The sequence below is a fragment of the Phasianus colchicus genome, chromosome 19, assembly GCF_987193195.1.
Source record: "Phasianus colchicus chromosome 19, bPhaCol1.hap1.1, whole genome shotgun sequence".
Lineage (NCBI taxonomy): Eukaryota > Metazoa > Chordata > Aves > Galliformes > Phasianidae > Phasianus > Phasianus colchicus.
In genome coordinates, this window is record NC_143454.1 from 9,704,934 (window position 1) to 9,719,473 (window position 14,540).

At 47.8% G+C, this 14,540-nt stretch overlaps 1 protein-coding gene across 4 annotated transcripts in view; it reads left to right on the forward strand.

Annotated features, from left to right (window-relative positions):
• COL5A1 (collagen type V alpha 1 chain) overlaps positions 1-14,540 on the forward strand; it is a 127,787-nt gene that overhangs the window by 63,769 nt on the left and 49,478 nt on the right. For all 4 annotated transcript variants that reach the window (XM_090121356.1, XM_031601829.2, XM_031601830.2 and 1 more), the window contains exons 10-19: positions 78-119; positions 383-445; positions 6,588-6,662; positions 8,207-8,299; positions 10,772-10,828; positions 10,947-11,000; positions 11,256-11,309; positions 12,045-12,098; positions 13,370-13,423; positions 14,207-14,260. In XM_090121356.1, coding sequence (XP_089977482.1) covers positions 78-119; positions 383-445; positions 6,588-6,662; positions 8,207-8,299; positions 10,772-10,828; positions 10,947-11,000; positions 11,256-11,309; positions 12,045-12,098; positions 13,370-13,423; positions 14,207-14,260 — 600 coding nt within the window. The remainder of the gene's footprint in view (positions 1-77; positions 120-382; positions 446-6,587; positions 6,663-8,206; positions 8,300-10,771; positions 10,829-10,946; positions 11,001-11,255; positions 11,310-12,044; positions 12,099-13,369; positions 13,424-14,206; positions 14,261-14,540) is intronic.

Genomic DNA, 14,540 nt, shown 5'->3' on the forward strand with positions numbered 1-14,540 from the left:
TTGGGTTTTCAGCCTGAAGTTGGGGTGGCTTTGAGGATGTGCCTTGCTAATGACTGTTATTCCTTTCTCCTGTTTAGGGTATGCTTGTGGAAGGCCCCCCTGGTCCCGAAGGCCCTGCAGTAAGTGGTGTTGGGGTCACACCTTGCAGCTTGGTGGAGCTGGATGCATGCATTGTGAGGGGTTGATGCCCACGCGGGGCTCAGCACACAGCTGAGCTCTATTGCTTCCATATGCTGTGTGTGTACAAATGCTTTGGGGTTGATTTTCTGGAGTCAAAATAAACAGAAAGCCCTATTTCTTTTCCTGCTCTTTGCATGAATGTTACAAATAATAACACATTTCAGTGGCTTGTTTTTGTTTTTCCCTGTCTTTTCTATGCTAGGGCCTTCCAGGACCTCCAGGACCAACTGGACCCGTGGGCTTAATGGGAGATCCTGGGGAGAGAGTGAGTATCCCTGTTCTTCTCCTATTTGGCTGATGCCTTTCAGCAATTTGTGTGTTCAGAGGGGGACAGCACTGGAGTCCTCAATGCTGTTGGTTGCACAAGGTACTTGATAGCAATCCTCTCCAAGTCTTTGGTTTTAATGCCTCAAAAACTTCAAAGTCCTTTCCAACCCAAGCCATTCAATGATTCTGTGATGATTCTGTGATAAAATCAGGCAAAGAGATTGCCAGTTCTAAAAGGTGCTTGTGCAAAGGCAACCTTTGCATCCAGGGACAAATGGTTGGGGGCCACAACTTTGAGTCTTCATTACAGCAGTGGGTTGGGCGGGCTTGCATCCCAGCACAACCCCTGGGATCACTCCACCACCCTTGCTGTGTTCCTTTCACCTTTTTTGTGTCCCAGACTGCTCCTGCTGGGAGGATCGCTCTATGCAGCATCTCACCTTTGCACTGGACAGGTTATTGAACTGAACCAGCAGGCACTGGAGAGTGACTGTGTGATTTAGCAATGCTGTACCTGAGCACTTGTGCATTAGCTTTTGATGCAACTTCAGCTTGGTTTTGGAGGAGGACCAGTGCATCCCCCTTGGTGCAGCCAACCTCTTGAATAGATAAATTCATTGATTTCAGCAAGTTTGCATGAGCAAAGCAAATGGAGCTTGATATCTGTTTCGATGCCTTGATGCATTATTATGTTGAATGCAGTCACGTATGACTTCAGAATAGCTCCTAGGACATTGGTGTTGTATTTGGGGCACGCCTCATGCCCAGGACACTGTATGCATGATCTTCTCTTTGGGAGGTTTTATGTTTTCTCCCATCAGTAGTGAATGAGACTTGTTTTAACTTGGAACAGCACAGATTTCTATAGGGAGTGGCTAAAAGAGAAAGTGAGGCACGTAGGGAAAGCCTGGATTATCTTCACACTGAGCAAAATCAGCTCCAATGTGGCCAGGCAGCAGCACTGAGATGAGCATCCAGGACAGCATCAGGCTTGGGGACTGCTGGGAGCAATTTTAGTGGGCACCAGAAATTCACCTAAAAATAAAAGCAGCCCTAAGGGATGGGGCTGCTGGTGGCCTGAGGCATCCAGTAGTCCCATTAGCCAAAAGGGCAAAAGCAAGCCTGCAGATGGGGGTCTGAAGGTAGTCTGGGACCTTTATTTCCAGCATTTCTCTGGGAAAGCACAGGAGCTCTCAGTTCCCAGTGTGATGGTCAAGGCTTGAGTGTGTTTTCCTGGCACCGTGGCATCCTCTGCTGCTTTGGCAGCTGCTTTTGGGATAGGGAATTGTGTCCCATTTGTCCCTGGGACCTGGAAGGGAAAGGATGGGGAGACCCAGACCCTCATTATCTGCATGGCTTCCCATTCCTCCGACAGATTTCCTTGGATTTTGTTGAGTTCTGTCCGTGCAGAGTGGGAAGGTCTGCACAGACAACACGTGTTGTGTTGTTCTGATGTGTTTTAGCACAGCTAATTGCTGCGGCTCCTATTAAGGATTCGTGTTGTGGCACTGTTATTTATCTCTTCTTTTCACTTAATTTTCGATTTTAATTGCATAACCTAAGACCTGGAATGAACAAGAGAGAATTTGCTCCATTATGGAGAATCAGAACAAAACCTTGACATGACAGAGGAGCTCGGTGCAGGCTCATTTTTAATACTTCTGTGATACTGGAGGTTTGCTGTGGCCTCCTCTGAAGTCACTGTTAAATGTGGATCAAACCTTTGGATTTTATTGCTTCTTGCACCCATATCCCCCACCCTGGAAGTAGCTGATCATCTTTCTACTCCAGGATGGGATGCACTGCAGCGTGTGAACACCAACTGGACAGAACACTGAAGTATTTCTCCCTAAGTCCTTCATATCTGGGCTCTCTGCACTGAGCAGGGGCTGAGCTCAGAAGGGTCTTCCACCCTCAGCTTTTAAAGCCCAGCTCTGCTCCCTTGCAGGAAATGCTTGGGACCCCTCTGGAAAAGCACTCTTGAGTTTCTTTTCTATCCTTTGTCCCTCCAAGCTGTTGTCCCTCCCAGCATCACCTTTTCACCCTTCCTTTCCCACCCATCAAAGTGCATCTCCATCCCACCCATTGCTGACCCACTCTGGAGGGGTGTCTCTTTTAGTTTTCAGGTGTATTTGAGGAGATAGTTTAGGTGTTGGTGTATTTTTGTGGCAATGACCCTGACTTGAGCCCCGGTCTTTTATTTAAAGCTCTTTGTTGCACTGCTGGTCTCTGAGGACTTGGCTGGAGTTCAGCTGCTACCACACCCCTGCAACCCCCCGGTGCGCTTCTATAAAGCCCCCCCACCTCATTTACGCTCCAGGTGTATTTATTGGGTTTTGATGGAACAGTAATAACATTTCTTGTGGTTGTGACATGACTGAGAACGAGAGGCCCTGACGGAGCTCCATTGATTGGTGTCTGCGAGCTGAGAAAGTCAATATGCAGCGTTGGGCTGAGCCACTGCTCAGAGAAGTTAGTTTAACCCGTGAATCGCTGCACAGAGGTTGACTTTAACACGTGAGATGCCACTCATAGGTCGGCTATGTGCTGTCCGACTTGCTCTTCTGCTTCCTTTGTTGCTCTTCTTTGGCTCCCAATTTGCGTTGTGAGATGGATGCTGACCATGCTGATGAGGGGGATGGTACTTCTGCCAGTTGTCCATGCATGTGCAGGCATTTCCTGGCCTGGACATTTCTAGGCTCTCCTTGAATGGCCACACAAAGCCCATCAGCAGCATCACGCTGTCCCTGATGCAGCTGTTACACATCTTGAAATAAAAGGCTCAATTCGCATTCAAGCACAGTGTGCACATCTTGCTTTTTCTAACTGTCCAGAACAGAACATAATACGACATACTGCACATAGAGAAGCAATGAACTTGCAAAGCCAGGAACTGCAACTGTATTAAAAATACTCTTTTCGATTAGAGCAGCTCCCCTTTAATTTGTTTATTATTAACCTTGCGCATCGCTCATGAATTTACATGGCGCTTGTATGCGTACAGTGAGGAACATCGCATCTGATAGACTTTATATTTGCAATCAGACAGGTGCACTGAATTAATATAACAACAATATTCAGCTATGTTAATATTGGCCAACACTCATTTAGCTGTGTTTTATTCATTACGTTGGTTGGTTCGTTTATCCCTGTAATTTTACAGCAGTATAGCTGCAACCAGCCTATTTGTGGGAGGAGTGATCTGAGGGGGTCTTTGCAGTAGTGGAAAGAAGGGAATGTGGAGTATTCCAGAATGGAATGAAGAAAATGGGAGAAAAATATGCTTTTTATGAACAAGGTTCTCTACAGCACTGGAACAGACCACAGCTTGGTTACTGATCCTGTTGTGTTGGGAACTGGGGGTGCCTGGGTGCTGCTGAGCTCCTGTCAGCCTCTGGCTCTGAGCAAAGGTTGGTCTCAATGCCTGTGTTGTATTTCCCAAGACCACGCAGTCATTGTATCCCAATGGACTCATTTCCACTGAGGCTAGTTTTACATCTCAGAAGTGTCATCAGATCCCTAATGCCCTTCGTGCGGTTCTAGAAGTCTTGAAACTTTCAGTTCCTCCATCAGATTGCTTTGCACAGAACGCCCCGAATACTTTGCTCGTGTAATTCTCTGGCCAGGACCAAAAATGGGAGGAGAGGTTTTCTGTGAGGGTGACTTAAAGCTCAGAACTGGACTCACAGGGGCCCGTGCTCTGTGCTGCTGGGCACCGCTCTGAAGACCATTGTCTGTCGCCGTCTCCTGCTCAAGGACCAGATAACAAATGCAGTAAGATTTCAGCTAAAGCATTCCTTTGAAATATTGCATCAGTGTTTACGTTCAGCGTGGCTTTTTAGAGCGCTGCACCAAATGAAAGCTGAAGTCCCCATTCTTGGTTGCTATATATCAGCAGATCTCTATTTACGTAATGAGAGCGACGCAGATTTACGCCGGCTGAGAGTCTGGCATGCTGCATTTCTCAAAGGCATTCTAAGGCTTCTGCAAACCAGCCTGAATTGCAATTTACAAAGTGCTTTATGGTCTGGATTTCCATCCATACCATTGCCCCCCACTGCTCTACACCACGTGGAGAAGACCTCACACACCCGACCTGGAACAAAATGAGGCATTGATGCAGAAAACCATTTCCTCCCCGTTTGTTGGGCAGAGCACACAAGAAGAGATAAACAACCCCATTCCTGAGCTATCATCTGTGGGACCAGTGCTGAAAGAGAGGAGAGAGAGGGAAGAAAGTTTATTATATAAAGGTGAACCTGGCCTAAATTATTTATGTGCTGTGCTGCAGCAGATGGGACTGCCCTCTGCTTCCTCATCGGTGGAGTCAGGGATGCTGGTGTCAGCCAGGCTAAGTAAACAGCACAGATGTAACATCACGAGCACGTCTTGCAAAATGGATTGGACCAGCACGTTACACAGCTCCCTTTGGTGCTAAGGGAGCTGCTGGGTGCTGTGCTGATCAATCACCAGCTGTAATGCTGGGCTGTTATTCTGGGCTGGCCTTGGTGCTGGCTGCCCTGTAATTGTGGTGCAGGACACAGAAATAACCCCGTGGGGTGGAGTAACAGTGGCTCTCATTCCTCAGAGCTGGGCTTTAATTTAGGGCTTGGTGCTTTTGGGTTCCTTTGTAAGAGGGAGGTGACAAAGGAGATGTTTGGTTAAATAAGATGTGGAAGGAATGGAAGAGGAGGGAATGAGGAGATGTGAGGTGAAGCTGAGAAACCACGTGGGGGAAGATGATGTGCTTCCAGTCCCCAGCATGTCCTGAGATCTCAGCCCAAACTGGGGAGGATCTGATGGGATGAGTGAGACACACTTATAGAAATAGACCCAATGAGCACCCAGGTCTGTCTACAGGACAATGGGGCAAGCATAATGCTTCAACTACTCTTTTAAAAAATGCTCTGCTTTATAGATTTTGTACTGTTTTCTCTTCCACCCTCATCCACCTTCCTTTGCCTTGTGTAGTGAGCGTGAAGCCTCCCAGGACAAGGGCTGGGTCTCCTGTGTCCTTGCTGCATGTCCATATGTGTGTGGGATTTGGGGCAGGGTTTTATTTTCCCTTTCATTTGGTGTCTGTACAGGCTCAAGGGTTTGGGGCAAGTTGAAGAGAATTAATGTACTAATGTAGATGTTTGTTGCTTGCTCTTCCAAGAGCGCTGGTTCCCCAAAGATGAATTTTTTATTGGTGTTTACTGAGCAGGGAAGTGTCCAAGCCCTCAAACCTGAGCTGTTGGCCAGGTAATCCTGTCTGTCTTGCCATGAAATGAGCACCAGGGCTCCTCTTGGCCTCCCTGGGATGAGATCAAGTCACTCTTGCCTTCAGCTCCTCAGGCTGATGTGAAAATTGCAATTATTGCACGTGCATTGGGTGGTTGGGTGTCCTCCTACTCTTCTGTAGGGTTATGGATGGATGTGCAAATTTGGGTTAGCTTGAACTTCTTGCCAAGTACGCAGCTGGGAGCGCAAATAATCTGTGGGCTGTCATAGGAAAATTGGCCATGTTTGATTATTTATAGCTTCATCAATACATCTTTTACTACGTACTTGTTTCTTTAGCACAAGTTAAAGACGCTCAGCCAATGTTAATCAGCACGGCTCCATTCAGGCCCTTGGAGTTTTGCTGATTTATGGCTGCTGACAGGATCACTCCATTGTAGACAGAAGTGGTCTCATAGGATGAAAAAAGGTAGAGGAGAGAAAAATGGAATGACTCAGGTGACTGAACATGTACAGAAATGTATTTATTTTCCAGTATTTCTATTTCACTGACTTGAGTTATGAAGTCTCACGTACCTTTTTAACAGATTTTAACAGACCCAACTAACCATTGATTCCATTGATTTGGAACATGGCAGAGGCTTTTATTGTTCGCTTGAATGTTGCTTATGGCAGATACAGAAAACAAGGGAGCCAGGATGTAAGAAGAGGGAATTGCTAAGAAAAACCATGTTGCGCCTACAGATGCACTTCCACAGAGTTTGCCAGACCATCAGGATGCCAGCGTGCTCAGTGTGAGCTGTCGAGATAGGGAGCCCTTTGTGTTGTGACATATGTCTGTACAGCCACAGCCACTTGTGTGTGGACATGACTAAGACGATGCTATAGGAGTTTATTTTTATTTCTCCTTCTGACAGGGACCGCCTGGCCGCCCAGGTCTTCCAGGAGCAGATGGTTTACCAGGACCACCAGGGACAATGCTTATGTTGCCTGTAAGTATAAATGAAGCCAAAAAAAAAAAAAAAAAAAAGCACTAAAATGAGCTTCGCTTCTTGGCTTTGCTGCTGCTGAGAGCCTGTTTTTTAGAAGTCCCTATCTTTTGTACACCAAGGGCACATTTTCTCTTGTGTAAAAGATGGATTTGGATCATTTCCCTTACAAATTTACATTTTGCAAAGCACTGGCACATTTTCACAGGTCAGAAGCTCAGGGCAGGTGAACTGAAATTTCTGAAAGCAATGAATAACCATCATTGCTTAGGCCTTGGCATGGTGTAGGAGAGTGAAAGTCATGAGGAAGCAACTGAAGACACCTCCAGCAGCCAAATTTTTTTTTGCAGAACCCTGTATTTAGGGTGAGGAACCTCTAAGGGGTCTTCAAAGCAGATACTGACGCTGTAAGCACCTGAACTAACTGCTCTGTTTTGGTGACCAGTGGTTAATTTGTATGTCCTTTTCCCTTACACGAAGCTAACAAGCACCAAATCAGCCTTCTTGGTCCTGGGACACAAAACGAGCAGTTATATTTTGTGTCTGCTTTGATGTGAGGTTTCCTCAGGGAAACCAGCTGTTGGAAATAAGTGGCTAGGTACCAAAGGGAAAGAGCCTGGAGTGAAAAACCGCAGCACTCTTGTACAGGCTCCAAATTGTGGGGTGATATGCATGTAGGATACTGGCAGGATGCCGAGCAGAGCCCAGGCCAAGTGCTCGACATGGAGCTTAGCTGGCCATTACAATGCATTTGTTGGCCCCGACGGGAAGCAACCTTAGGCCTATAAATTGTTTCTTTCAACCTGTTTGCCAAGTTTGTGTGGTCGTACACCTAGTGCCAAGCAGGAACGGTGCGGAGGTGAAACAGAGGTGAAGGAGCCGGCCAAGGAGGTTCTGTGCTCTGCAATCTCCTGCAAAGCCATAAGGACACGTGCAGCTAAGGCAGGAGGAGGATGTTTGTCCCAGAGGGTGGGTTTGTAGCCCTTGGGGGTGGAAGAAACTCTTTCCCTTTCAAGTTCAGGAAAATAAAAAGCGAATGCTTTCTGCTTTAGAAGTCCTTTGTGTGCTGAGTGGCTGTGGTTTGAACATTGGGGCGAGTTCTGTTCTCTGAAGTATGTGGCCACACGTGGGAAATGCAGCCTCCGTCCCATAGCAAGCAGACAGCACTGCGTGGAGATGCAGTGAGAAATGCAGCCCAGCATCCTGACCTGGCCCCATCCCCAGGGATCTCCTGGCCGACAGCATCTGCATGGGGACCGCCAGGCCTGGGAGAACTGTGCTGTTCATTTGGAGCTGTGCTGTGTGAGGTCCTTCCAGTGCAAAGCCCACGAGCCCTCCTGTGGTGCAGTGCTTTGAACCAGCAGAATTTGCTGTATGGGTGTGTTGGTGGGAAACAGCTGGGTTGACCTGAGAGTACCACGGTTAATGGGGCAGCAAGAAGGATGGCAGTGGGTTTGGATCAGTCGTGCTGAACAGAGCTGTGTAGGAGCAATGCTTGCATGGAGTGACAGCAACCAGTGACCTGCTCTCTGCCTTGATCCCACCAGTTCCGCTTCAGTGGAGGAGGAGATGCTGGCTCCAAAGGACCTATGGTCTCTGCCCAGGAAGCCCAAGCCCAGGCCATCCTACAGCAGGCGAGGGTAAGTGAAGGAAAGGGGGGATCTCTTGCAGCCCACTGAAATGAAGGACCAGAGTAAATTTGACAGAGCACTTGTCTGCATGCTTTCATCATCCGTGGTGGTAGCAGCCACTCAGCCAGTGTCTGAGATGGGGCAGCCACGTGGCTTCAGGTGGTGATGCCTGCGTGGCTTGGGCTTAAACCTCGGTCTTTCATTGTCTGCAGAGCCAGGAGTGGGCCTTCTGCTGATGCTAGGAGACAAAGCAGTCCCTACTGGAGCGTTCACTGCTTCTGCTGACAGTTTTGAGAGTATACATGAGAAGCTGTGGTATACGCTGTAGGGGATTTCTTTCTTTCGTTTTTTTTTTTTTTTTTTTCCAGCAAATCTCACTCAATAATTGAATGTATGTCACAGATGTAAGCTGTTCCCAGCCCCATGAATCTCAGCAGGCAGCTCACAATTTCCTTTCATGTGTTCATTTGAAAATGCATGATGAATATCCGTGCAACCTTTTTTTTTTTCCCCTCAGATGACCTTACTGATTGATGATCAAATAATCCCCTGCAATGTTTATTATTTAAGCTGACTGGTGAAACGAGATCAGCTGTGCACGTTCCCAGTACAATTCCTGTTCTGTGGTTGGATGAGTATGTCAGCACATCAGGCTGTACATACTCATCTCTTCAAAATAAGACTTCATTTCTAGCTGGTACAGCTTTGAATCTTCCCTTTCATGCGTGCTTCTCTGAGGTTACTTTTGATCATTAGCTTGTTAAAAGCAGAAAAGCAGCCGGCGCAATTACAGCTGAAAGCAACATGTAGGCACCCCCCCATAAGCACATTGCTGTTGTCTTTGCCCCAGTCCTGTCCAGCCTGTGAGCAGCCGAGGAGAAAATGCATGATGGTTTAGGCAGGCTGTAAGCAGAGGGATGCAGCCGTGGGTGCTTTGCTCCTCTTCCAGCCAAATGCAGTCACACAGGGCTTCCCTGTGCTCTTCTGCCCTGAATGCAGTCAGCCTGCTGTTCCGAGCAGCTTGCGTTCACTTCAGCTGCTGAAATGGGCTGAAAAACCAATCCCTTTCACCTCTGAGTGGAATACAGTCCATCGGGATCACCAACCAGCAGGGTGACACATGCCCCTTTCAGGTTTATAACGAGGACTTGAGCTCAGCTGGGGCTATTTTGCTTTCCATCCAGCTCTCCTTTATCTGAGGAGTTCAATTTTTCACATGTTCAGGCAGAGCACAGGGCCCTGACGCCACCAGCCGCTGCATTTTCCTATCCATTAACCTTCCTCGGAGAGTAATATTGGTGTATTATGATTCTTGTGCTACCTCGTCACTCTTAATTTCCAGGCTGCCTGCAGTTTTTTCACCAGTATTTATTATGCTGGGAAATGGAGTTTTTGACCAGACAAATTTTTCATGGGAAGCATCTTCTTTCTCAGACCCCCCCCTTTTTTTTTTGTGTTGCTCTTGGCTTGTTTTCTGCCTTACAGAAGCAGTGATGGATTGGAAAAAACAAAGTACCCCCCAACACACACAGACACAGACAAGTCTCTTTTCTCTGTTTTATTTTGTTTTCCATTTTTGGATAAAGGTTTTTGTAAAAAAAAAAAAAAAAAAAAAAAAAAAAAAAAAAAAAGAACAGCCCAAATCCTGAGTGAGCTGGAGGCTGTGGAAGAGAAGCTGAATATTTCCACAAAGAAAAGGATCCATTTCTTGGCTAACATCAACCCATCATCAGACGAGTCCAGCTGAAATCTGTGATACCAGGAATAGGGAAATATAAGGCATTTCAAAGGGGGAAATGATAGGCTGTGGTAGAGCTGAGAAAGGAGTCCTGCAGGGGAAGTTCATCTCCTTCCTCTTTTTTTTTTTTTTTTTAGTGTGTTGTTATTTGCATTGTTAGCTTGATTTATTCCCTTAAATTTGGCTTTCTGTAGTCACTGAGCCTTGTCTGTGTTTCAGAGCAGCTCCTTTGCAAAGAGGAGTTTTGAAATGGTGTCACATAATCCCACATTTTTTGCAATGTTTAAACACTTTCAAGTTCAATCATGGGTAGATTTTAATTGCCAGAGCGCACAGATAATTACAACTCTCATAAAGTGACGAATCGTCATGAGAGAGCACGTTGCCCAGTGATGTTACAAAGTGTGGACAGCCCCATTATCCGCATAGAAACTGCTGACCTAAGGTCTGGTTGCACGACTTACTGAATTAAAGCCCCCTCCGCTGGAAATAGGGTTGTTCTGTTTGTGAGATATTACATGCAATCATGGGCTGGGCCCATTAACGGATGCAGGAAGGAGTTAATTGGCATTACAATGTACTCTCTGGGGTAAATTCATTGAAATGGTAGAAACTGCTGCAAGGATTCGTGCCTCTCAGAGAATGGAGAGAATGCACAGCGCAGCTCGTGGCACGACAGTGGCTTTGTCCCGTTGTAGCAAAGCAGGGACACAACTAAAGCAATGGTTCTCTTTCTGTTGCAGCTGGCACTGAGAGGACCAGCGGGTCCGATGGGTCTGACCGGGCGGCCTGGCCCCATGGTGAGTGACAAAGCAATGCTGGCACAGCAGATGCTCTCGGTTATTACCTGCATGGATCCTCCTTTGGGTCTTCCCTCTGTTGGGGCAAAATGCAACGGATCCTCTTCTGTGTCTACAGGGACCCCCGGGCAGTGGAGGATTGAAGGGTGAAGCTGGAGAAATGGGACCTCAGGTGCGTGTGAGAGGGTTGGGGGGTGAGGGGATGTGGAGATGTGCGCTTGGAGGGCAGCGTGGGCACAGCAGGTTCACACCAAGCCTCTTGCTGTGCCAGTCCCAGCTGTTCTCCTGCCACAGAGATGGCTGGAAAAGAGATGAGGTGTGGGGTAGCCGTGTAAACACTACAGAGCTGCTGCTCTGACCGACGCAGGGTCCATTTGTCGTGCTTTTGCCTGACAGCATCTCTTTCTCTTTTCTCCCCACATTGCAGGGTCCACGAGGCATCCAGGGCCCTCCTGGCCCGGCAGGGAAGCCAGGCCGCAGGGTGAGTGTCCCGGGAGCACTCCATCCCACTGCCAAGCAATTCCTGAGCTCTGAGAGCATTGCACAAGAGCGGGCCGACGGCCAGCAGGGCTGCTTCAGGCCCTCTCGGTCCATCTGGGCAGACGGACGTGGGGATGGGAGCTCAGGGTAGGGAGGAGGGGAGCTGGGATTGCTGCTTGGCCATGCTTCCAGTGCTCTTGTCCTCAGGTTTTGGCTCTGCAGTGCTGGGATGGGAAGTGTAGGAGTGCTGTGTGCTGTCCCACATTTGTGGGGCATGAGGTCCCTGTCCCTGTGGGTTTTGGGAATCAGTCAAAGCAGTGCTGACTTGTTCTGTTGGTGTCCCTGTGGCACAAATGCAAAATTTTGGGTTAGGCAGCTCTCTGGCTCTTTGTGTCAGCTTACAGGAGGAAGAAATGCGAAAACCTTTAGTAAAGCTTCATCTCATTCCAATTTGTGGGCATCAGCACCGACATTTCTTAAAATGTACCGGAAGGTCATTTATTCCAATTGGAGTTGCAAATTGTCTCCCAGCACCCATGCAGTGAACCCAGGCCTTCGTTAGCACCAGCCTTGAGCTTCAAGGGCAGAGCAGCATTTCCCCTTTACCAAAGGCTGCTGCTGCCCGAGCAGAGAGCTCTGGCTTCAACAGAACCTCCCTGAGCTGCCAACCAAAGAGCAGATGTCCCTGCCGCCCTGCCTCCTACTTTGCATTTCACTTTGCTTTCCTCTCCTGCAGGGACGAGCTGGCAGCGATGGTGCCCGGGGAATGCCAGGGCAGACAGGACCAAAGGTAGCATCGTGTGTCTGTGTGCTTTGGGAATGTGCATCTCTTGGTAGCAAGCAGGAACAGAAGGGCCCTTGGCAGGGGGAGCCCACCTTGCATGGGGGAGGTGGTTGGAATAGTGTCAGGACACCTATGAAGATGTGGGCTCACCATTTGAGAACTGAAGGAAATTAAGCATACACCTAGAAGGCAGAAGAGCAATAGGTTGTCTTTTCTTTCTTTCTTTTTTTGGATGCAACTTTATTAAATTGCTGGATCCTCTTAAGAATGAAACATGCTCCCTTGGCTGCAGTTGTAGAACAAATACTTTGGAATCCTAATTACGAAAAACAAACATGAATGAGCAGTTGGAAATATCCTGAAATATAACTACAAAGAAAAAATACCTAATAACTGGGTGAGAAATTGTAGAAGGCGTGGTGAGGAATTTTAATGTGCTGTATTTATATTTGAGACAAAATCCTTTCATTCAGCCGAGATCTGCTGGTATTATCCAGCAAGAGAGGAGCTGTTCCACTGAAATTGAATGCAGGGAAAGTTTGCTCGGGGAATCGTGTATTAAAGGTTTAAGTACTTTATTATGTAGATACTTAAAGCTGGAATAGATGGGGGGTTTTGATACAGAGACAGGAGACTGCGAATCATTTATCCAGTAAAGTGCTTTAATGAGCATCGACTGCCCCCAAAGGAGTGGATGCCCGGGAAGAAGGGAAAACAGAATAACGAGCAGGGCTGGAAATGAGCTAACAGTGCTGTGTGCAGAGACAGAGCGATGCCCCAGAACCTGGCAAAAATAAAGGAGTGACTGGTGACACATCCATGGAATCACCCCTTTTGCAATACCCTTCAGCATCCGTGTGCAGTCACTGAGTCCACCAGCCTGTTGTGTTCTTTAGGGCGAACCAGATCTGCCTTCTGAGCCTGGCTGCATTAAGACAGTTCCCAGAGTTTGTTTGTTTATACATTTGTCTCCTTGGACTGGAAGAACATTTCTGGGAGTGAGATGCTTTCGATGATTGATAGGCTCCAAAATCCACATGGAAAACTAATAAATGCGTAGGTGCTGGAGGAAGAGGGGAGAGGCAAAATGACTTTATTTGAGCTTGTTCCTCTTTCTTTCATTCAATCTGTAACTGTGAAATCATCACCAGTCTGATGGGAGGTGAAAGCCAAATGTCTGTGGAAGAAAATCAATCCCTCCTTGACACAGAAAGGAAACAAATCAGGAAGGTATTCAAGAGCAGGGGGAAATGTGCACTGACCTGTTTTTCTTTTAGGGTGACCGAGGGTTTGATGGCTTGGCTGGTTTGCCTGGCGAGAAGGGGAACAGGGTGAGTTATCTCCCACTTGTCTTCTGACTGCAGTCTGTAAGGAAACGTTGGCAGGAGGATATTGTTGGGGGGAGGGCAGCAGTGCTGGGGACAACCCAGAACAGTGTGATGAGGACAGGAGTGTCCTGCAGGAGAGTACTGAGTGTCACAGCATTCACGTTCCAGGAAGCTGTGACATCCTTCTGGGGTTGCCTGAAAGTGAGGGCAGAAATCACTCTAACAAAGTAGAGGGTAAAAAATAGGAGGCAAAGCCTGCTTTTAATGCTGTTGTGGGTGGGAAGTGCCAACGATACAATGGGATTCTTCTCTTTAGCTTATAATTAAACAGCGGGGAAAAAAGCAAGAAGCTTGTTATTTCGGCAGGCTTGTTCATGCCTCCTCTCCCCAGAGGGAGCAGACAGTACTTGATAAAGAGTGCAAGTGTTTGAACAGCAGAGATTGCATCGTGACTGTAAGCTGCGCAGAAAAGGGAAGACGGTGCCTGAGAGAGATGCTTCATCAGCCAGAAATGGAGCAGCAGGCAAACTTGGATGAAGGGCTGGCTGTGTGCAGAGCCCCAGTTGCATCCTACTGAAGTTGCTGGAGCTCGTGTTTGGCACTGAGTACGTGCAGAGGGGCTTCAGAGAGAGCAGGGGGAAGGGAATGCGAGGGTACGAGTGTCCTCAGCACATGGTGCAGGCACAGCAGTCAAGCCAGGCGTCAGGTTTCTCAGTGCTACCCAATATCTTCCATTGCTAGAGCTGTGTCCACGTCCCCTGAGGTTTTTTCTGCCTTTCTTTGTAGGGTGAACCAGGTCCCCACGGCCCCCCAGGGGCACCCGGAGAGGACGGGGAGAGGGTAAGTTTATCTTTTAATGCAGCAGTCCCTTGAATTCATAACTAAGCCCTGCAAAGAAGAAGCAGATGTGATGCCAGGCAGACACGTGGAGGGAGCCAGCACTGAGTACGTGTCCCTCACTGCCATGGTGTGCAGCACATCACCTCGTGCACAGGGCGAGCAGAGCACTGGTGGGAGGAAACGTTGTGAGGGATGTTTTCTAAGGATCTGGTCAGAAAGCTCTGGTTTTGTCAGAAAAAAAAAAGAAAAAAAAATACCATTTTGATCGTCTATCTGTTCT